General features: G+C 31.6%; 2 protein-coding genes across 3 annotated transcripts; both read right to left on the bottom strand.

The window, feature by feature from the left end:
- Window positions 1-268: 268 nt before the first annotated feature.
- Window positions 269-3,956, bottom strand: LOC122589264 (protein WVD2-like 4). Of its 2 annotated transcripts, none has more exons than XM_043761532.1 (9): window positions 3,737-3,956; window positions 2,807-3,445; window positions 1,984-2,367; window positions 1,849-1,901; window positions 1,687-1,761; window positions 1,475-1,574; window positions 1,265-1,327; window positions 1,006-1,140; window positions 269-698 (listed from the first exon to the last, which is right to left on the bottom strand). In XM_043761532.1, the coding sequence occupies exons 1-9, from the start codon at window positions 3,797-3,799 to the stop codon at window positions 507-509; spliced, it is 1,704 nt and encodes a 567-aa protein (XP_043617467.1). In that variant the 5' UTR covers window positions 3,800-3,956; the 3' UTR covers window positions 269-506. The 2 variants fall into 2 exon arrangements, with proteins under 2 accessions (XP_043617467.1, XP_043617468.1); XM_043761533.1 differs by having other exon boundaries at window positions 1,030-1,140; window positions 3,737-3,948.
- A 4,140-nt stretch (window positions 3,957-8,096) lies between these two features.
- On the bottom strand, window positions 8,097-13,644 carry LOC122589148 (uncharacterized membrane protein At3g27390). The gene is made up of 10 exons (XM_043761393.1): window positions 13,362-13,644; window positions 12,618-12,726; window positions 12,354-12,546; window positions 12,135-12,268; window positions 11,380-11,668; window positions 10,365-10,471; window positions 10,159-10,285; window positions 9,436-9,607; window positions 9,099-9,342; window positions 8,097-8,501 (listed from the first exon to the last, which is right to left on the bottom strand). Exons 1-10 carry the CDS (start codon window positions 13,453-13,455, stop codon window positions 8,255-8,257), a joined length of 1,716 nt encoding a protein of 571 aa, XP_043617328.1. The 5' UTR covers window positions 13,456-13,644; the 3' UTR covers window positions 8,097-8,254.
- Between the last annotated feature and the right edge of the window lie 11,509 nt (window positions 13,645-25,153).

Raw genomic sequence — 25,153 nt, 5'->3', positions numbered from 1 at the left:
ATCCTTTATTCACTCATTTCTCTCTTCAAATTGACAGCCTTACAATTTTGTTCATTTTATGGGTCGTTATCTCATGTGTTACTTTCTTACATGAACAAGACCCAAGATATAAAAGAGAAAATGTGTAACCTTTTTCGCAATTTGTGGGTCATGTTTCATGTTCCAAGAAAACCAGGACCCATTCGATCAAAATTATACCCCGATGGCAACTCTTTGATTGTTTTGTGAGTCATGTTCCAAATGTCTTAAGATAAAAAAGGATCTGTGATGAAAGGACAACCGACGTTTTCAATATAGGAAAAAGGTTATAACCACCAAACAACAAGCTTCGCTTTCGTAATAGAAGGCCCGGGAATGGCTAGTAGTAATGGAATGTAATCTCTACTTGAAATAGCTGGGTCCTAAGACATGGACCAGCAATATTATGCACAAACTAATTCTCAACTACAGGATTCAAATAATTTGTACCTATCAATAACTGGGACTACCTTGATATTCGCTATCAATCAATGCTGGATATTTGGAGATACATTCTCACGGTTTATCCTATTTGCCAGTGAAAAGAGAGGATGGAAAGTTGGGTTTTGATCGTTAGTTTTCCAGAGTCGTCTTGAAGTTTTCTTGACTGAAGGGGGCTGTGAAATTGTTGTGGAAGGTGGCATTGCAGGTGTTACTGACTTTAGATTCACTTGTTCAGTCTGCAAACAAAACAATGAACAATCATGAAACAAAGTCATTAATAGAGTCACAGAAGTGACGTAATTCGAGTGGGTGGTAACTATAATCAATCAAATGGGTTCGGGCCGAATTGACTGAAAGCCTGAAACACCTTTCGTCCTACATCTTTATTTTCCTTGGAAATATGTAGAGCGTCATATATGATTTACACAATGTAATCTACACTTTTATTCCAAATTTTTACAAGAACTATGTTCTAAACTATAAAAGATAAAATGCATATTACCTAAACCCACCCACTTAAAAGTAAATGAGTCAAAACCGGACCTTTTCGATTCTAGAAAGACAAACCTTCTTTGATGAACTCTTTGGTGTTTCTCTTTCGTTGTAGAAGCTAGGTAGTGGTCTAGCTTTAAAGCAAAAGCTTTGTCTCAGTCTTCTGAATTCAGTCTCTGCTTTCTCCTGCAACATAATATTGATAATGAAACATCAAACATGTAAAAATGCTAGCACTTTGATATTTTAAATACTTCAAATACAAAGATAGTGAAAAAAGGTTAATAAGAACAGAATTCACTAATAATACCTTCAGGGTTGTTTGCAGCTGTGTTTTCTGTGCTTCTTTCTCATTAAACTTTTCTTCAAGTTTCTGAAATGATCAAAACATAAATACAGATTCATTGCTCTTCATCAGGAAAGGCGAAAGTAAATTATAGATTAAGAAATAAAACTTTCAGATTTATTACAATTACAAGGTCCAGTAAACAAAATCAGGGAGACAGATGTGAATTCTTGCCTGCTTTCTACGAGCAGCTCTTTCCTCTGTTCTCAAGGTGAAAGGGGTAGCTACAGTTGGCGATTGCAACTTGTTTTTATAAGCACTCAGGGACTTTGAGCTATCAACACACAAACAAGTAATATTTATGAATCTAGAAATGCAGCTGATATATCTATTTTCTCAACAATAAATCCATCAAAGTCCGAAATATGATGCTTATATTATCTTACACAGCTGAGAAGAGATGCCATTTTTGGGCAGGCGTTTTGCTTCCAACGGCTGAAGCATGAACAGGTGTTTCCATCCTTAAAGATGCATACATGGCAAAAAAATTAGATAGTTTGAAGACATTATAACCTATGAACTTGATACCAAATTATTTAATCATTTACCTTCTCTTTACTGAAGGGGTAGCTAATGTTTGCTTATTCACCCCTTTTGTAACCTGCAGCAACAAATTAAAATATGCTTAGCTTGGAACAAAGGAAACACAAAGACATAATTCATAAATGATGATACGGTAATACCTTAGGAGTTATATTAGGTGTCGCAGAGGGTTTGGGAGTTGCAGAGCGTTTGGGTGTTGAATGAATACTGGAAGCAAGTTTTGTAGTTTCCATCTTTCGAACAGCCGGGGAAGTCAGCTTACTTGACTCTTTCACAGAACCGGAATTCATTAATGTGTATAATGATCTTGGGGCTGATCTCTTTTTATCAATGGAGTCCATTGCAGTGGAGTTTTTGGCTCTTGGAGTGACCATATTCTCTTTCCATGGATGCATGGAAGCTACATATGCTGGTGAATGCGGGATTCTACACTGATTCCTGCTAGATGATGGTGATCTGAAAGAAGGAGTAGCTGCTTTTCTCCTGATCTTTGGTTGCAAAACCTCCTGGTCATTGTTCTTCGACTGCAGCAGAAACACACACATCACTTAACCAATTTGTTTCAAGATAGAAAGTGTACATGTGAGTGGGTTTAATTGTCCCTGAGTTTTGAGAAACCTCGAACCTAGCCCCAAATGCAGTTCAACCACAAACCAAAACCTAAATCTAATATTGAAGCTTAACATAAAATTTTGGTTAATGTTAGCCTGGGATTAATGCTTATCCTCTATATTGAAATATTTTGATCGAAATTTTGTGATATAAAATATAGCTTTTGTATATCTTATCTAAAAAACATCTAGCCGTATTCTACTTGGTTCGGTTAGCTTTTTTTTAGCACTGTACCAAAGCTAACTACATGAAACGAATATTTCAAAAACCAAACCCTTTTCCAGTTTGGTTAAGGTTAGGAAGGAAATTTTAAGATCCCTAGTGGTAAAAAGATTATGAAGTGATAATCACCTTCAACAATGGTCTGTCCATTTGAGATGTTCCACTATCCTCTGAGACAGAGACAGTATCCACAAGATTCTCAGCAGTATTTACTAACTCTTTGTGTTTCGGATCAGAAGCTTCTGCTATCTTCTCAGTTTTGGTTTCAACAAGATTGACACCTGAACTATGACCAACAACATCAACTTGCTTGCTTGCATCATGGGTCGTAACCTTCTCACCTTCATTGGCAGCCAACTTCAACTTCAACTTTGGAGGTTGTCGTTTATTTGTGTGCAACACCATTGTATGTAAAGCAGGTAACTTTGGTATTCCTGCTGGTAAAACACAGGATTTCGACAACACGGGTGGCTCTGGATCATGAGCATCATGATTAGTAGCGCAAACTCTTTCTTCAACTTGTATTTTGGCCTTTTCTTGCTCAAGCAATGCGGCTGCAGCAGCAGCCGCCGCCTTTTGAGCCGCCACTTTTTTGTAATGTGCTTCAAAAAAAGCTTTCTTCTCAGCAACCGATCCAGGCTGCGCATAACTCTTGGCTTCCTCAACGTATCTCTTATGAGGAAAATTTGACCATTTATCCCAAGCCAATGATTCTGTCGTAAACCTCCCGAAAGAGACAGAATCTCCAAGACCATGTACATAGTTTCCCTAAAATCAATAAATTTGAACAATTACATTCATTTAAATCAAATTGGTAACAAATTAATTACCCAAAAAACATAATTTCAATAATATTCAACTCATTGGGGCATTTCAAAAAAATTGGGTACTCAATAATTACATAGTTGTTAGGCAATAACTACACAAATAATCAACTGGGTACACAAAAAGTACACATTTTTTATAATTTTAACAAAAAATAACTCAGTGGGGCATTTCATCAAACAGTTGGTGTGCAATAACTAAACAACAATAAACAAGTAATTTACTCACACTTACATGTTTATTAGATTCACTAGGCATCCCAGGTGAAAAAGACATAAGACATGTCGAGTCTCCCATATCGAATTGAATCGAAAACAAAACTGACAAGTGAAGCAAGATCAAACGTTAGGGTTTTACTTACAAAATGTTACACATTACTAGTACTGCTACTTAAATTTTGAAATTTGAAATGAAAAGGGGGTGGGGTTTTTACGTTATAACAGAAAAAGTCTTTATTGGGGTTCTTTTTTGTTGCAGGGTCCTACTTGTTTGTTTTGAAAATGGGATTATCTGAGTAACGTTCATATTGTTTGAATATACAAATTTAAAAACTAAAAAGTGCTTCAAAGTCTTAAGCCCTTTGTCTTTATGCCTAATTTAAAATATAAATACTACTTCTACTTTCACATTCCAAGATTATGTTTTTTTTTAACGGTTCATTCCAAGATTATGTAAAGTTTTATTTTAAGTTGTAGTATATTATAATGAGTTTTTTTTTGTTATTATTTTGAACCGCATTTTTATATATTATAATGAGTTAATTATAAATATTTCCGTTCACAAGAAATAGCCTCATGAAAAGAGATGATTTGGTGTTTATAAAAGATCAAAAGTTACCGACTTCTATATAGATGATTCATGAAGCATAAGGATTATTTTAGAAAACTTTGACATACTGAATACACGAAACCTATTAAGACATAAATTTGTAAAGCTCAAATATAAACACAACAAAATTATTAACTAATATACAATACGAGCTATTAATATATACATTTCAATGGATTTTAACGAGTATTAGCGAGGTTTGGTCGTGGCTTAATGGGTTTATTAATGGGTATTAAAAAGTCAATTTATTTTTTTATAAGTTTTCTAACGGTCTTAACATGTCAATTTATCCAAATTGCATGTTTCGTTTGTAACTTTCAAATATATACATGGTCTCAACTACGTATTCATGAAAATAAACGATTTCAAAGTTTACAACTTTTATAGGGACGATTTCATGAACTATAGGGATTATTTCAATAATTTTTTGGCATAAGAAGTTACACGAAATTTGTTAAGATGCAAAGCTATAAAGACATGAACATATTAAGGTCAAACACGAACATGATATGTGTCATGTTGTATTAATAGATTTACTGTCAAAATTTTCAAATATTGGCCAAACCACATAGACATTGTAATTAACTGTATAACAAAAAAAATGTGTCATTTTTGTAAAAAGAATGTGTGTTGCGATAAAACATCAAACTTTGTATATCTTTTTGGGTTAATAACGTTTTAATCGCACAACTTTAATAAAATTATTGTTTAACCGTTGTTTTAATAATGCAATCTTAAACTTTGAAACATTGATCATTTTGACAATTTAACTTTCTTTTTAAACGATATAATTCTAAATTTTGACACAATAATTGTTTTAACTACGTAACTATTATTTGAAATGGTTAAAACCCTAAAGTTTACATGAGTTAGTACTTATCCTCTAAAACTCCATCTGAATTATGACTAGCAATATTCGACACCTAATAAATCATAAACTAATTTGATATGGTTGACTTAAACCGATGTATATGTTGTCGGGTTGGTTTCCCGTTCAAACATGTTAAATAAATTGATGGATTTGTAAGTTATTACACGTCAAATATTATCATTCTTAGTTTAGTTTAAAGTTTAAGGCATGAACACATTATTTTGGCTAAACTTTAGAAATATGACCATTCGAAAAAAGTTAATTGATTAAAATAATTATTGTTTCAAAGTTTTTAATTATATTGTCGCTGTAAGTTTTGAATAGGATAAGTAGTATTGATAACCTAAAATGCAAAAGAAAAATAAAACAAAGAAAAATAAAAAAGAAGTCAAATTTTATATGGTAAAACTATTCACGCACTCGACATCAAGTGTTATTTGATGGAAATATTAATTTTTTATTTTCATATTAGTAATATAACAAATTAACAATCATTGAATTTACCATAAGTGTATTATCACATGTTTACCATCAAGCTTATACATTAGAATGGATTCTTTCAAGCCATTTTAAGGTAATCTTGACCTTTAGATGAAAATCAAATACCAAAAATTAAATATGATCTTTAAATCTTGACCTTAACTTCTATTTAAGGGTCAAGATTTCTGTAAATTGAGTCAAATTGAGAAAATAACTTGAGGAGATCTCCTACTAATGTCATGTGAGATAATGTGGTAATGTGGTTAAAGTGTTAGAAAAGGTGAAAAAAAAATTCAAAAAACAAGCTAAAAAAAACGAACATTCTATTCCTTTTTTTCTCATTTGATCCTATACTATATATATATATATATATATATAGATTCCTAATATAAAATAGAACTCTTATATTGAAATTCATATTATATTTGTTACAATAAATATAGATTTTCATCACCGTTATTCTTTTATAACAATTTTTAATTTATAACTATATATAAAATTTATTTATAAATTAAAAACATATCAATATTTTTAACTTATAACTTAATATTACTAATTACTTTATTATTTATCAATCAGTTAATAGAACGACACGTGTTTAAAAATTGTAAAACGATGCGAACTATGTTTTACATCATCTCTTTCAATTAAGTGATATCATTACCAATATCAGAAATATTAGATCTTGATAAACACTTATATGACACATGTTTGTCACTATTATGTTATTATTGAAGCGGTCAAATATATGTGATTGACTATGTTCAAACTTTTTTTTCTTTAAAGAAAATAATCGTAGAATGTATATAGTCAATTAATAAATCGTATATATAAAGACTAATATACAATATACAATACGTCTCCAAAATATTCTTGTCAAACTATCCGGAGCAAGGCTTTTTTTCACTTTTTTTGCTCCGGAACATTGCCCCGAGGGGCGTTCTATGTCAAAAAAAATGGGAGGGGGTGAGAAAATGAATGGTGGAATGGAAGGGAAGAAAACACGCACACACAAGAGAGAGAGATAAGGCCTTACTCCAACAAATAAAAAAAATGCCTCTTGACTGGACTGCCATGTGTAACGAGATGCCCATAGAAAGAACCTTAAAGGGAAGCCTTGTTCCGGATAGTCTCAAGCTCCACTGTTTCCCCATTTGAAGCGTGAAGCTTTTCCCTCTCCCCTTATCAATATCCTTCTACGTATACTTAATGTCTCCTTTCTTTTCTTACCACTGTACCAATTATTACTCCTAGTATCAAGTAAATCCGTATAAGAATATGGGAAATTATGAAGGCGGTTTATTACACAAATTAAACAATATAATAAGTTACTTATATACAAATACTAACGGACATATTTAAGTTCAGTCCTAACGTGAACATTCGACTATGGTTACTTATATTTTTGGATACTAATCACATGTTATGTTAACTGAATATAGATTTAACCCGCTATAAAACATCATATTTAGATTAGGTTTGCAATATCAAAAGTTGTATATTTAGATTATGTTTGCAAGTTTGGTAAAGCATATCAAAAGTAGTTTTAATTCTTATAAACAAGTTTTTAACAATGTGAGATAATTGTCTCATTGAATCATTTGTTTACCGTAAATTGGGTTGAGAGTTGAGACATGGTATTTTAGGTTGCGGCCTAAAATTAGAAAAAAAATAAGTAAAAAGAAAAATAAAATAAAACATTTGGTTGAGAGGGGATAATGACCACCCTGCCACTTCAATGCATCAGTCACTGAATGTATTAACTTGTAATTAGCATATGCAGTTCTTTGATGTGACATTAACTTTGAGAACATGACAATTGAAGTGACAACTTAGGCTTTCAAGTGGCTAGTGTTCGTTAGTTAAACTTTGGTTCATAGACATGTCTCCAGTTGCTTTTTTTTTTTTTTAACGGCGAATTTCAAAGGTTTACATTATGTTGTCTTAACCGAGCACCCTATACACCAGATTTCAACCCAATGAGAGGAAAACTCCCTATAAATCCGCCTAAAAGCACGACAATTTATAAAGGTAAATCCTGCCCCCTCAGACCTGGGAATACCAAGCCCTCATAGAGGGACCTCCAATATATATATCAAAGTTGGAGCTGTGGGGATTCGAACTTGGGACAAATCTGTCACCAACCACTGGACCAACTAGTGATATATATGTCTTGCTTAACTGGAACTCTGGAAGTCCTACTTTCTTTTGTAATCTAGTGATATTTAATGGTAAGTTGATAGTATTCCAGCCACAATTTGAATGGAGTTAAATCCATATGATGGACCCAATGATGGATGATCTGTTTTTGGCCAAAAAAGTATGGCCAAATTTAAACTTTGTACCTGTGGGCTGTCTGATATATTTACAAGCAAACATATTAAATGCATTTATAGATTGAAAGGGACAAAACTATTTCTTACAACAAAAATATCATTTCACCATCAACATATATTCCCTATTACAACAGATCACAAGATATAAAAACAAAAGAATCTTGAATTATCCCATTTGGGTTTGTATGTATTATCTTTAAAAAATTTAATAAAGATACAACAGATTTAGAATCTAGACTATACAATTTCGACATCTCTTGCATTATCTTGCCTAACCACCTGATTGTTAGTTTTGTTTTTGAAGGATCTTTGTGTGCTAAAAATCCGACCAAATGTGCTTTTTGACCTCGGAACAGTTTGAGGTCCTCTGTAGCTACCATCACCATTCTTCTTATCAAGATCTTCGTATAATGCCTTCATCACACCCTCATATCTTCTTCTGTATGTTGGGTATCTTGATATCGACTTTGTGATCCCTTGAAGCCTTCAAATTCGTCACAGTCATCGTCAAGATTCAATAAAAATACAATTAAAATGTACAATAGATAACCGTAAGTATATGGTTGGTTTGGAACCATTTACCTAAAGAACATAACGGGTCAAGTTGTAAAGATATTAGCTAGAGCATTCAACTATTACAATATCCTAAAATATTCTAAAAAAATTAAAGTAGATTACTAATTTAACCAAGCAACAATTTCAACTCATTTAACTATAGTAATGCGGTTCCGGGGATCAAGGTGTTCCCTCCAAGCTACACCTTTTGAACTATAGTAATTATATACTCGTATTTGGTTAAGGTTTATCTCTACGCTTCAAATACTTATAGCATATATATAAATAGGAAAATGATTAATCAACCTTATGCTTACGAGCTCCTAAATCAAGTTAGAACAAAAAATAAATAAAACAAAACACTTACTGTGATAACATAGTGTTTGTGACCATACTTAATTTCAATAACTTCTTGATGAGTCATCCCAACCCAACTGAACCCCAGCCAACCTATTTTGACCTATTCTCAATCCTTCAAATATGGTATTCATGTCACCTCTACCTACAAGTCTACAACTGTTATTACCTCCGAGCTAACCCATCCAGTTCAGCTCGTCGAAGCTCAGACTCGGGTGGTGGACCAATGTTCATGTTTTTCAGCTTCTGGACATCACCACCTGTCAGAATCAACTTGCCCAAGAAGTCCTCCTCGGATTCCGTAAGATGTTGTGCTTTAACTTGGTCTTTCATGACCAAGAGCGGGTTCAAGAACCAATCATAGAACGTATCTTTGGGTCTGTTTGCGCTAGTTATTTCTGTACCGCCATCAGCTAGCGTACACATGAGCAAAATTAAACATAAGAGAGTCAATTTAGATATAAAATGAGAAAATTGATGAAAAAATGAAGTATTCATGTACTTACACATAATTAAACCAGGACTATTTGCTTTTGCTGAGCGTAGAAGTGCTTGGTAGAGACAATAAGCAGGTAGACTTACAGATTGTGGATCGTGGATATCATTTAACGATATTAAACCTTGCAGAACCAATAATTCACCATGTCGACGACATTCTTGAAAAAAGTTATCAAACAACTACACAAGTCAAAGTGAATCACTTTCAATATGAAGACTAGAAAATTTTTACATGATCAAATGTTAGTGTATCAAGATACATTATAGAACCTTATGAGTATTATATTATTTTGCTGAAGATACTTTAGTATTAGTATAGAAAGAGATAGGTTTAATCAGTTTTACATGTGTTCATGATGGCAAAATGCCGGAAACTAGACTACCCCAGTCCTTAAAAACTGAAGAACCGCAAAAAAAGGGAACAGAACCGGTCTAATTCTTAAAAAAATGGTTGTTGTTCTAATCAGAAAAACTAGACAAACCAAAAGTCCTTGCCATAACTAAGAAGGGAAAAGTGCATGCGGGGAAACCCAACATGACAACCATTTCAACAAATGCTAAAAGATGATATTTTTCAACCCAAACGCGTTTTCCAACCCACCTGCCTGACCCACCCATCATGCCATCAATAATTTAAACACACATCTAAAGACCACCTAAGAATCTAAGAGGAGACCTTGAGCCTTCAATTAAGGTTTCGTATTTAACTCAATGTTATAGTAAGACCAGACCTCCAACGGCTTAAGTTCAATCATGGGAGTCCGGATGGATCCAGACCTAGATGGTGCTCTTTTAATGGAACCTGCCCTCGAAAAAGAACTTGAAGTAGACAATCCAGGGTTACGCCGATATTTAACCCTGTTTCAATGAAAAAAATTTAGCCAACTTATCTTAGAAGTTAGAAGTTGGAAAAAAACCAATTATCACAAAGTATTACATGGGAAAGCAAGATCCTTCAGGCATGTCAAGAACATCATTGCTGTATTCATCATAGATCGACAATGCAGCTACAGTATAGCAAAGTCCGAGATAGAAAGATGACTCCTGTTAACACAAACTCAAAGTTAGGATATGAATCCAAGAATGTAGATGTGGATATTTCAGTCCTGATCATAGTGAACAGTGTTGGAATAAACATGATTCGATTCGAGTGATAAAACACCCCGGATCGTCATGTGGAACCTGTAAGAGCATTAAAGCATAATTGCTATTTGATTTCGGGTTCCCATAACAAGGTGATTGAGTATAATGGGATGATGAATTCGGCTGTAACATGATGCACGAATTTCTAAGAGAAAACCACACGAAAATTAGGGTTTAATATGAGTTGTGATTAACCTTAACAAAGGTTAATGTCTCTCTATTTATAAGGAGAGTATTTACACATTCAACCCCTTTGGTGTTTAATGTGTGCATCATTAGTCCTCTTAGTTTACAATCACCTAATGGAAAACCCTATACTACGTCTCTAAGAGTAAATAAGCCCATTATATATTTACTAGACATAGGGATTTCAGTTATCGTCAATTATCATATCAGGAAGGATAGATGATCAGTGACGGTCACACTAACGTGGTTCCAACAAACAGGTCAAGTCAATTTATGTTTTGTCTTCAATGGGTAATGTAAAAGAACTTTTTTAAGAAAGGAGCGTGTCAAAAGTGGCTAAAGTATATATATGAAGCAATAGGCATACAGCCTGTTAAAATCGTTATTCAAAGTTTAAACTGGTATTGTAACAATGTAGTTTCTATAATGACATCAGGAAAAACACATGAAAAACGATTTGGACAAAAAGTGGTTTGGGCTAACCCCGCCTATTTCAACATGAACTAAGAAAGTCACCATTTTGACCCATACTCCCCACCCCACCCACTTTGCCTACCCTACAAAAATGATGTAGAAGATTATATTTCAGATAAAGATTTGATATGGATTTCGTATTAGTCAACCTGATAGACGATCACAGCTGCATATAAACCAAGGAAAACACCAGAGAGCATGGAGGCTAACATGGCTCCAACTACAGCCAATGGCCATAGCAAGATGGCTAGACCAGCAAATGGGACACATATTGTCTCCAAGAAAGGGCCTTCTCGACCCACACAATCTTGAAACAACCGGTGCCACCCCTTGAACAACATGTATGGACTTTTTAATATGGCTATAACCGTGATCACTGGAAAGTCAACCAAGACTCCTAATAAACCAATGACAATCGCTACAGGAAGATAAACCACTCTGCAAAAACAAATTATTTAATTAAACAACATGTAACTCGAAGACATGTGGCGGAAGTTATGCCCTATCATAACAAGGACAAAAATATAGAAGATGCCCTATTACAATAATATTCTATATTTTACACTTGAAAAAGACTAAAGCACATGGTATAAAAATTCAAGGTATGTCCATACTTCATACATACTCTGCTAATAGACTAATAGTATGAATTTTAGTGTAGTTGGATGTGTGTTTTACAAGTGATTATTGTAAAGTGAAAAATTAGGACCAGAAACCGAGAATCATGTTTATGTAATCAGTTGATTAAAAATGAAAAAATTTCCATTGTCCCTTAATAATCTTAAGGCCATAATTATTTTTAAACATATACTCAATATTGCTTACTAGAGAATATAAACCAACAACCATTTTAAAAGCACCTCCAATATGATATGTAAGCCTCAAGAAAGATATAATCACAAACCTAATCTCGATTTTTCTCTCTGGCATGCCTTGTTTTCGAAGATCATTCATCACCGAGAAGAATGAATGGAAACAGACATCTTTCAAGTCCCTGATAAAAGTAAAACTCCATTGGACGGTATCCTTGGTTCCATCCTGACAATGTAATTGAACAATATTTTGATCTGATAAAAAAAATAACGACAAAAACGACAAACATAACAAAATATAATTTACTTACTACGATACAATGGTAAAACTGATCAGTTTTCCCTTCACCAACAGCTTTAAAAGTTCCAAACATTGGTCCAAGAAAACCATAAGCTAAGCCGCCAAGAAAGCTCCCCAAAATAATTCCAAAAGGCCAGAAAACCAAGACAGGTGTAAACAATATGCATACAACCACTTTCATCACTGGCCCTAATCGTTTAGCACTGCCATTGTAGGAACATAATATAAAAACACAAACATCGTACTTTTAATAAAAATAACTTATAAATCGTACCTCAATACGCAAAAGTAAGCCCATACAATATGTGCTGGGAAAAGGCTAAGTGCAACAACAGAGTTTCCAATTGTCATAATAATACATATCAATGGAGCAAAAATGATTCCTGAAATCAAAGAAATATTTTTGCAAGAGACTTGGCAAATTAGCATTCAAGAATTGAAGTTGGATGTAACTAAGCTCTAAGTTAAAAAAGCATTTGATAAAAATACATAAATAAAATATAATGGAGAAACAAAGATATATAATTCAAATTAAGCTCATTTTGGTGCTTATTAGCTTCTTTGTGTCAGACTTATCTTTGATATGCGCATTTTTTGTGCTTATTATGCAATTAAAGTCATGATAATCTATTATAAAAGTTAAGCCTGAAAATAATTCACATGAAATGGAATTATCGAAAATAAGTCGTACCCACCTCAAAATAAACTAACTCACACAGTCAACACTCAACAGCCGCTAAAAATGAAGCAAATACACTCTTAATTTGAAACCAAGAAATAATTTGTACTGAATACGTATAATGATTAGCACTAAATAGAGCTAACTAAGTACTAGAATAGTAATATGATGAAATGGGACATCCATAAACACCCTAAAAATAACTTATGAACTAAAAAAATACAAGATAATCACTAAAGTTATCATGCAAGAATTAAAACTAGAGCTCATTAAGTTCTAATTTGAAAAGGGTATGATAAAAACACAAAAATAACACCAATTATGAAAAAAAGATAAAACCTTTAATGAAGCCAAGAGCAAGAAGACCCATGAAATAAGGCAAGAAAATGAAGAATTGGACTAATGATTTCCAAACCCCACTTGGAGGTTCCATCTTCTTCTTCTAATTTGGATCTCACAATACCCACATCAAAAAACCAACACAAATCTTGCAAATTCAACCCAAGAATTATTATTAATAATTTGAGCAATAATAATAATAATAATAAGTTAACTTGGTGAATTAGTATATGTGTGATGACACACAAATCTTTCTGGCAAGACAAATAGTAATAAATTAATAATCATTGAAGTTTTAAGCATATTATACACACACCCTTCATTTATTATATTCTGTATTTTATTTCATATTTTTTTACATATCCAAGTACAGTTAGACAAATGAGTGGGTTCTTCTATAATAATTAAAATAAAGTTTTATTGAAGTTTGAAAACTTAAGATTTTATAAACAAGGAATCTGGTGCATGTGTTGGTTTTTGTGGTCAAAATCTAAAGAAGACGATAGCGTATAGAATGTTTAAATGAGATATATACGTTAAATGTAATGAAATTGATTCTGATAGATTTTTTTGTATTATTTATAAAAAAATTATAACCTTTTTAATACCATAAAATTTGACATATAGAATTTTTTTTAACTGTTTAATTTCTTTCATTATATTGAAAAGATTATTAAATTGATCAATTAAAAAAGTTTATCATTACTCTTTATTTATCTATTTGGAAATGCTTAATCCATTTAAACTAATGGTTTAAAAATCTTTTTAACTATCAGATGTAAAAAAATCAGAAAGCGAGAATGGGAAAGATTATTTGTGGGTACCACATGTCACCTTCTTATATTTTTATGAGGATTTTTAGGCTAATATTTAAAAGGATTTATCATTTTCCTTATTTATTTGTAACAAACAAATGATATGATGTCAAGCAATCTATGCGGGTGTTTCAGTAATTAATGTTACGCACCAACTGTCTGAACCTAGACGGACGAAGTCTCTAGACTACTTAACTCCATTTTCTGCGAATAAATCATAAACCTGTACCCCGTAAACATGACACTAAAGTAGTACTATAATCAGTGCAATATTAGACTTGAATATAGGTTTCCTCGTCAAGTCAAGCTTTCATTGATTTAACTCTTATGCCAATCCTTCTATAAAAGAAATAAAAGAAGAGTTGAGATCTTCTTAAGTTGAAGCTAACTTTACTAGTGAAGTTAAGTTTTATGACATTTGAGTTAAAATCAATGGTTTAAATTTTAAAATGATTTTTGAATTTTGATAACTTTAGAAGATCTAAATTCATAAAAGAATTACTTTGATATAATACAGATACATTTTAGCTCAAATGCTTAAAGAGAAACATAAAACTCTCACAAAAATACTCAAAAACTCTAAAGTATAAATACATTACCGATAGACCACCAATTTATTCAACTTACAATAGAAAAAAGGAGGTAATTGAGGGAACCCTGACCCCGATACCAAAATTGGTTACCCATCGATTCACCTCGTATAAATCATATGATATCGGTACAATACCTTCATATATACATACAGGGTAAGGTTCATTTGAGAACTATTCACATATGAATATAGGTAATTATAACTATAACTTGATAGTTCATATGTGAACGAATATATACACATATACCATGCACATATGAACATCAAGTTATAGTGTAGAAGTTCTTATGGTTCTTCCAATTCAAAAGTTTCTCACATAAACTTTATATATATATATAGGGGTAAGATAAAATGAGTCCACCTAAAAAAAGTCCATTGATTTTCGTAATTTACACACCACCATCATCATCTACTACGATATACAAGACTTTTTTGTAGAAACACTAAGATTTTCCGGCGACGCGGTGGCCAGAAAATCATGGTGGTGGTCGGAGTTAACTTACACATGTGTAAGTTACAGGGATTTTTTTTAGGTGGACTCATTTTAACTTTCCTATATATATATATGAGGATGGGAATATAAGGTTGTTAGGTACCTAAGCTTAGATGTCGGACGTACATTCACATATTAGTTTTTTAAACCATAAAAATCATGGGGACCCAGATATTTATAAGGTTGTCCGACACCTAAAAAATTAATATCGTGCATACAAACATACACACGCATTATATATATATATATATATATATATATATATATATATATGCGTGTGTGTATGTGTGTGTGATAGATAAAATAAAATAAGAATTAAAGTAAGACAAATAAAATAATAGGTTTTCCTTAACTAAAAATCATCGGTAAATTATAAAAATCATCGTCCATCAATTGCTTTATGAATCCTCGTGCATCACATTTCTGTTTCCGTTCTCTTTACGTTTAAGAAGCAAAGAATAAAACAATTTGACAAAGTGGTCACGTCTATGAACAGGACCCACTTCTCATCGACTTTAAAAGGTAGATTAGTTATCACTTAAAACTTTCTTATTGTTTCTTTATTGAGTACTATTTACGCTTTTTTGATAAACTTGGTTTTAATTTTAATTTTCAAAACAAAGTACCTACGGCCAAAAATAAAAGAAGAGTTGCTTTTAAAAAAAAAAAAGATGTAGTACTATGTGACAATGTGATGGTAACATTTTATGACTTTTAACTTGTTTAATGTGTTTGACCGATTTGATTAGTTCTTTTTTCATTGATATTTGGATTTTATACGGAGTCTAAAGTCTATTATTATATTTTGCTTAAAGTGGCAGAATTAATAGAATATGATATCAAGAATCGTTAGTTTTTGCCAAGCCTATCAAAACTCTTTCCAACAATTATTTCGTCACTTTGCTCTCAATTTTGTTACGTTAACATCGTTACTATCAACAACATCTCATCACTTTTTTTTTTATTTATTTCCAAGTATCCATATCTATAATATCTCAAACTTCAATCGATTGCATTTGCAACTTCTCAAGATCCTGATTCAATATAAAAAATAAATAACAAAAAACTCATGAAAACACGACTGAACCCACAAATTAACCAAAACCGTAAGTACAAACTAAAACAACACAAAGATCCACACTTGAGAACCAAAAACCTTTCAACACACTTCCGCATCTTTTGATGCGGGTTCATCTCGGTCATCAGCATCCAACGTGGCCTCCCGACTTGAGAGACATTGTAACACCTGACAGGAGATTGTAGAATCACAGAAGGAGTCCCTCGCTATTATTCGCGAGGAAGAAAAGAAACAGACGATGTATACTGCACTTTCTTTTATGGTTACAACCGAGTTGAACGAGGAGGAAAAGAGGTTCCCCAAAGACACGAAGAAGAAGCTGATGACCGAGTATGGTGGCATCATCCGAGGTCTCGCCAATGTTTAGTTGGTTTTTTGATCTGTTTAATGTGTTGTTTTTATATTTTTTCTAGTTTAATATGCATTGTTTTTTAATTTTTCAATTTTAATATGTGTTGTAATTTTTTTTCTAAGTTTTTTTTATATATTTTATATTTTTTCTAATGTACAATGTTCTTTTTTTCATTAATTGAATGCTTTTTGTTATTGTTAATATTATTGGATTTATATATATATATATATATATATATTGTATTTTAAATTGTTTAAAATTAAATAGATGGTGGGTCCTAGACTAGTCCTGGTATTGTGTGTATTTTGAGGAATTAGTCCTTGAGTTGATATGGAGTTGATGTGGTGCTAACAAAGACTAGTGCTTGGAGGATGAGTGAAAGGCATTGTGAATGCTCAAATGGACAAAATGAGAGGTAGTTGGGGAGGTGGCGCAAACGGAATTTATGGATAGATAACTGATCTTGTTGATTCAAATAATACCCAGGAAAAATTATTCCAAAATTCGTGATTCAAATTGAATACCAAAAATTAGGTATTTTTACTCTAAAAACACACACATGTGTATATAGGGAAAAATAAAATTTTGATATATGATAAACAGAATCAATTATCTATCCATAAATCTGGTCTACGTCAGGAGGTTTAATATATTAGGAGGAATGAACTATTGAGTATTCACTATTATGTAATTAAACTTTTGTTTATAGGTAAAAATAGGGATGGCAATTGGTGGGGGGGGGGGGGGGGGGGGGTGGTTGTTATTGTCAACGATTTCAGTTCTCATCTCCGTACTCGGTTTTTACTTGTAATCCCCAACTTAAAAATGATTCTAACATAGGAAAAAACTTAAAACGAATTCTAATAAATATATACAGTTTCGGGTTCGAGTATGGAGATCGGGGATTTACGGTTTCCCATCCCCACCAGGGAATAGAATTACATCCTCATACCCGTCCTCATCTTGGTCAACTCGAATATTCCCCGTCAAGTACAAGTATTTTTGCCACCCGTAGAATACAAATGAGAATAGGAGCTTCTAACACTGCTCTTCTTTTTTTAATTCTTATTTGAAGAAAATTTCATGTGTATATTTCTTTTAATTCGGTAGTACGAGTATAAGTCCCTATGTAATACATACAAAATCATTAAAGTAAAATGATGCTAAGATATTTTGAAAATTTTTCAATGCAACCATCTTAATGTTGCTTGAAAATTTACTGAAATGACTTAAGTGGATGGGTTTGATGGTGGGGAACTGGGGATATGGTGGTAATTTGGGATGCAAGTTTCGTTTGGTGGATTATTAAAAAAGATTTAAAAATCATCATGTCACTAGCATATGGGGACATTTATCTAAAAAGGTGAACAAAGTTAGTTAAAATGACTTGACTGGAAAAGACGATTGATAACTATTGAAATACCCATTATATTATAATCTATTTATCTCTCAATAGAATTAAGAGAGGATATGTTTTTTCCTAAGTGACACTTCTCTTTTTGTGCCAATTAGGCTTTTTTCTTAGGTGTCATTTTCTAATAATTTTAATGTTTTTTTTAAATATATTGACATTTAGATATATATTTTTTAATGCTCATGTGACACTTCATTTGTCACGTCATTATTTGACTACGTAGACATTTGTTTTTTTATTAATTTTAAATAACAAATAAAAAAGCCAAATACGAAATTAGAACTCATGACCTCTAACTTTTAATAATATGTACAAACCATTTGATCTAACTTAATATTTGTTTATATTTTACAAACTACGGTAGATATTCATTGAATATTAAAATTAATTAAAAGACATCGATAATATATTGTCGATTTTTATAACTTATCTCTTTCTATTTTTCTTTGTATTTAATTATCTTTATACGTGGAATATAATGTACTTTAATATAATATAAAATAGATTATATTGATAATTACATCTAATATTTATTAACCGATTATATTATCAATGTTAAATTAGATATTTACTTTATCAGTTTCACACATATATCTTTGATATGTAAATCTATATTTGTAACTTATATTCATATAACTAAGATTCTGTATTTTGATAATATATGAGCGCAAAGATGTTTATATATGATTTAGACTGCGCCTTTTTATTAAGCAAAATGATCAATTATCCTAAAAGAATAACTTAAAAATTCTCCTAATATCATAGACATTTGACATATGTATAGACATTTGACATGTGTAATCCGTAGTGAGTGTAAGGTATATGGGAATAGGTTTTTGTAGACTTTTTTTCGTAAACTTTTGTTCTCAATAACCTTCGTAGTGGTTTCGGCCTGAGTAGAGGGAGGCCAAAACCGAGGGTGGAGGTTACTCTTGGCTGCCCAAAAATGCTCTGCCTGTTGGAGGACATGATCGATGAGTATTTATTATAGGACTAGGACTAGTTTAGGGGTTTTGGGAGCTTGGGAGAGGACTAGGTTTAGTCTAGCAAGGCGGTTAAATTAGTGTGTTTCAAAGGTTGCGCACCACTAGTTATTTTTCCTTTGATCCATCTGGCACTAGGATTTCTTAGTTAATTCCTTATATGTAGGTAGGTTTGGGTTTTATTCTGAATCACTTTTAAATTTGTCTATGTTCTATTTGGTTGTTATTATATGTGTTTTATTAAACCTGTGCTTTTAGTTATCTAGGTCGCTTGTTACTACTTTTCCTTATTCTTTTGTTGTCGGGGGTACTCATTAGACAGCTCTAGAGGACTAGGTGTGTAGGTTTCCTTTGTCGTTTTGTGAGCATTTTTGTGAGTAGACTAAGATTTAGTTTACCTTAGCGGCCTAAGGTACTTTGCTCCGTAGGTTGTTTAGAAATAGTTTAATCCCCTTAATTTTTAGTCAATTTATATGTATAGGTATGGTTATCCTTGCTGAAGGCTTTGTGTATTATGCTCCTACATTTTATGTTGTTATTTGCGTACTATGCTTGCTAGAGTTTAGGTACTGTGCTAAGGGTTTTGTCACCGTACGTTTGCTGCCCATCCCTACTCTTAAGGTGGCATATCCGACGGACCCTGCTGACAGGTATACCGTTTTATCATGTTCTCGACAGACAGGTATAAACACTTTACCCTTTTATGGCTTTTACATCTTTTTGTCGGAGGTCTTTATGTAAGCAGTCTCTCTACCTTTGGGTAGAAGTAAGACTGTCTACATCTCACCTCCCCCATACCCCGCTCAGGGATTGGGTACAATTGTTGTTGTTGTTATTTGACATGTGTAATCCACTCATTATCTCTCTTCACATTCCCCCTTGATTTTTCCATGTGGCATTATATACTGATTAGGAGGACATTTAGGCTATTTGTTTAGGATGATTAATCATTTTCCTTTTATTAATTCAATGATAATTATCATTGCGCCATTCAAAAGAATAAAAATAAGTAAATAATGATCATTGTTTTCAATGAGATTGTTTTTTGTATTATATTTAATATATATAGAGCATAGAAAAAGAATTTTATGATTTATGAATATTTACGTTTCATTAGTCATACTTTAACATATTTGTAAATTATAATTTTATTATTTGTATCAGTTGTAAATTGATTATTTTTAATATTATCATAAACTATGAATAATAATGTAATTATCAGTTAATTTTAGTTTACGTTCTCAGTTAATCTCACACAACGTGTGGGTTTAATTTAGTTATAACTAAAAGAGGGGTTGGGGTACACTTGATACTCTTAATTTATATTCTTAGGCCTAATTATCCTTTCTAATTAATCTAGTTCTCTCATTTTTTCTAGATTTTTTTTTTTGCTTATTAATTAAATAATTATATTTAAAACTTTATCATAAATTTTTTTTTTTTATAAAAACAATCTTTTTAAATTTTAAAAATATATATACAACCTAAATTTTTATTAATCATTCACATTCATATTATTTCTCTTATTCCTATCTTTAATAAATAAATCAAGTTTAGTAAATTTCTCAACAAAAAACAAATCAAGTTTATTCCTATTACTTTTTCTTTACTATAAATTATAAAAGGGTTTATTTTTTAAAAAACATTTGTTCATGTTTTGTTATTTTCACTTATTTTGTTATTTATTATTTTTATATTTACCTTTGATATATATATATATATATATTTTTTAAAACTATCTGTACATCAGACGGGCATGAAGACTAGTTAAATTATAAAGTGAAGGAAAATTAGAATGTAATTTTCTTTTATAATAATAATCGATATCTAACAACATATATATCTATTAGTTTTAAGATCCATCTGATAAATAGGTATTAGTTTTAAGGTCCATCTGATAAATAGGTAGTCTCAAAATATATATCTATGAGTAGTTTGATTTTTGAAACATTCCATAATTATAAGAATACCAATTTATTTGAATTTTTTATTCCACACAGTTACATTAATCTTTTTAATCCACGTACATATATATCAATTCAACGTAATCTTAATTTTTTTTTGGAGGACTACACATGAATTTTTTACGTTTGTTAAACTTCATCTATAAATATTTGTTTTTTTATTTAATAGTGCACATATAAACAACTTGTATACATGTGATCAACAATTATCACATGTGATCGGCGTGTAATCAACAATTATCACATGTGATCGACGATTATCACATTAAACATTCTTTACAAAATACTTGTATACTTGTGCTCAAGTTACAATTCTACATATTTATGCTCACAATGCTCTTCCTGCACATGTGATCACCAACTATATATTAGATGTTCATCTACAAAATACTTGCATACATCTTAACCTCCATGCAAAGGTTGGAGGGCATTTTCTGTCATTTAGATAGAAACTAGAAGCATCCTCTCTACTTAGGTAGAGGTAAGGACTGCCTACATCTTAACCTCCCCCATACACCGTCGAGGTATTGGGGCTCAAAACCCGCAGAAGGCGACACTGAGCAGTTACTTACTTACTTTTTATCTACAAAATACTTGCATACATATGCTCGCACAGTATGCATGAACATATATATAATCACACTTGCAGACATGTGATACTGAAGAAACATATACACATATGAACAAATAAACATAAAAATTTTGAAAAAACATTGTAATACCTAATAAAATAAGGAAAATGATAATGACAGCCTTAAGGGTTGTCATTAGCAGCTTATTACATGCATAAAAAATAGTACTTTATATATCAATAACCGTCCCTTGAATTTTCGCAAGACAAAATACAAATTTTAATGCATTAAATTAACTAATACTGACAGCCCTAAGGGCTATCATTAACAAAACTCATAAAATAAAAACCAAATAACAAACACAAAATCTTTAAAAAAAAAACAACATACATACATATATTCAACAATTTATTTATATTATAATTATATATGTATGCACCTATGTACGAACATAATATCTTTAAAAAAAATAAAATTGTAAGAGAGATGCATATGTGTAACTTCATTTTCTTCGATTCTTCATCATCATCAAGATAAATAATGAATGTTATAGGAAATGAAAAAATATTAGAATTGTGATTTTCACAATCCCATTATGTAAAGATCTTCGAAGAAATAAAAAAAAAATACCGTGAAATCTACCATTCCTCTATTTGAAAAAATAAATATTGAAATCGGATTATATCTAGATTCTAGACTAGTTTAGAAATCCAGAAAATGAGGAGTATGTTATCTCTTTTGAAATTTAAAGCAGGGCATGTTTGTTACAAACTCCATCCGAAATAATTGACGGTTTCTTCTTTTTTTTAACTTCCTTTAATACCCTTTTGTTTTTAATTCTATATTAAAAGTCTTCTATCTTATTACAATAATGACATTGGTGATTCCAGCCGTTGATAAAACAATTTAATGGTCATGATTGATTTAAAGGGTTCTTAAAAGTTTTTACTTTTTTAAGAGTTCTTAAAATAACTTTTATATGCGAGCATGGTACCCGCGCAATGTGGCGGCAGTAGTGTAGAAGACAATCTAGTGGTGGCGGTGATAGTACTGTTGGTAGTGGTGGCGGTGTCAAGTGGTGTAGTTTGATGTAATTGTGATAGTGAAAAGTTTTAGAAGATAAGGGCTTAAAGTGTCAAGTATTAAAATAAAGGGTTTATGGTGTAAATTAATTCATTAAGGGCAAAGTTGGTAATTTATAAAACTCTTTCCATAATGGATTTTTATTAAGGGGCAATTTGGTAATTTCGCATGTGACATATAAATAACAATTTAGGTTATATACATAATAATTTTGAGAAAGTTTTGAGGACAATATATATATTTTTGAAAATTTAAAAATATTTGTTTTAATAGGAAAATATTTTTAATATAGAGTTTTAAATATAATTATCAATATATAATAAGAAAAAAAAATCAAGATAAAAGGAGAGAGCTCCTAAAGTACTTAGGAGTTACTATGGAGTTTTAGGTACAAAAGAACTCTTATTAGTGTTAAATAGTCAACCTCCTCTTTTAAAGACATTCAATAATTAGAGTTTTAAGCATATTTGCATTATATTAACAACTATTGTCCTGTTACTCAAGGGTTGCTTCGCATTATAAAGTTGATCGTAGCAATAACATTTTTTACTTAACGAGTCCATATAGCACGGATAAACAATACAAGTATCCGGTATAATGTGGTGTAAAATTCAGAGTACGTAGGTAAATGTCTTAGCACCACATTATAACGAGTCCATATAGCACGCATTTGATTTAAGAAAATCTTATTTAGCATCATTATGTTTTTTTCTTATTAATTATTTATTTTTTATCTAACTAAATTATGACATTATCTTTGAATTTTAATTGTTAGCACCACAAAGTATAAAATTGCTCATCACAATTAAAATTCAAAGATGATGTCATAATTTAGTTAGATAAAAAAAATAATTAATAAGAAAAAAACATAATGATACCAAATAAGATTTTCTTGAAAAGTAATGATGTCATCATGATCTTGTTTTATTTATATTAGAGATTAGAAATTTGAATATAGTCCATCCAAATTAGTTTTAGAAATAGCTGATCTACTTATTTAGATAACACAACTTAATTTTAATATATTCAATTAAGTCACATGTTTAATTTGATAATGTAGCAAAATTGAGAGTTTTGAATGGTCAATTAAGGTTAGGTCAGTTGTCTTTTAGTATATTTAAAAATACTTGTAGTTTATTGTAACACCCGCCGTTTAAAAATAAGGATTTTCAAAAAACTTTCGCCTAACGGCGTCAAAGAATGCGGAATTAAACTGTAAAAGTCCAAACTAGCAAAATATGTTTGGTTTATTCATTAAATGGTGTTACTAGCCATATCATCAAAACAAGTTTAAATGGAAATCCATTGATTGTCCAACATTAAACAACCGATATTATAGTAAATAAAAATCATAAATATCTAAACATAAAGAACGTCTAATGCGAACAACCACCATGGGTAAACTACAGTCAGCTTCAAGATAATCTACCCATGCCTCACATCTTCTCACATCTACATGCTCACTATTTTTGGACCTGAGGGAACAACACATTTTAAAAGAGCAAGTGTTAGCTAACGAATTAGCTAAGTAAGATAACACATAGTTTATAAAACATTTGTCCATTTAAAACATTATAGAAAAGTCATATTTCATCTTTAAGGCACATATCATCACAAGTCATCACATATATCATATCACATCTTGCATTTCACATCTTTCATATAGGATGGGTCATCCTAAATGTGCCTAGTCATCTTTCGCATCTCACATATATCATCTAAACATCTTTGTAATTGTGACATAAGTCACGCATCTCATATAACATAAACATCTCGTAAGGGTGACATAAGTCACACCCGACTAAATGGACAAACCTTACGGCTGTACATCAATGTCGTTAAGGAATGACAAGCCAATCCCGGAGTAATCCATATGTTCAAGACAAATGGGGCTGGTCAGACCTCCCGTATTACTCTTCACATCTCAAAGCATGTTGCAAGGAGCCACCCAAACAACCACATCTATGCACCCGCCGGGCAAGGGCAAGTACGGGTTAAGCTTAACACTTTCATCTAAAATTACGAGCTCGATTTCATATCTCATATAGTTTAGGTGTTCATATTACATAAACATCATCACATATTCATCTTTAACGTTTAGGCCCTTAAACGTGCACGTGTCATGGCAACTTAATAAGTCTAGTGCACTAGATGAACAAGCCATACATTCATGCACATTTCACATATCATCAACATATAATCACATATCAATTCATCTCAAGTCATTACATGGCATTTCATAGCATATCATTACTTCTCATATCATTGCATAACATTTCATAGCATATCATTATATTCTCATAGCATTGCATAACATTTCATAGCATATCATTACATTCTCATATCATTGGGGTAGCATTTCAGGCTTCAATAGTCATTTACATAGCCCATATCACCTCCCGTATAACTCCGAATACCCATAAGCAAACAAGTTATCATTAAGGAA

The sequence above is a fragment of the Erigeron canadensis genome, chromosome 2, assembly GCF_010389155.1.
Source record: "Erigeron canadensis isolate Cc75 chromosome 2, C_canadensis_v1, whole genome shotgun sequence".
Lineage (NCBI taxonomy): Eukaryota > Viridiplantae > Streptophyta > Magnoliopsida > Asterales > Asteraceae > Erigeron > Erigeron canadensis.
The sequence above is the reverse complement of the archived record's forward strand: the minus strand, read 5'-3'. Positions and strand labels throughout refer to the sequence as shown.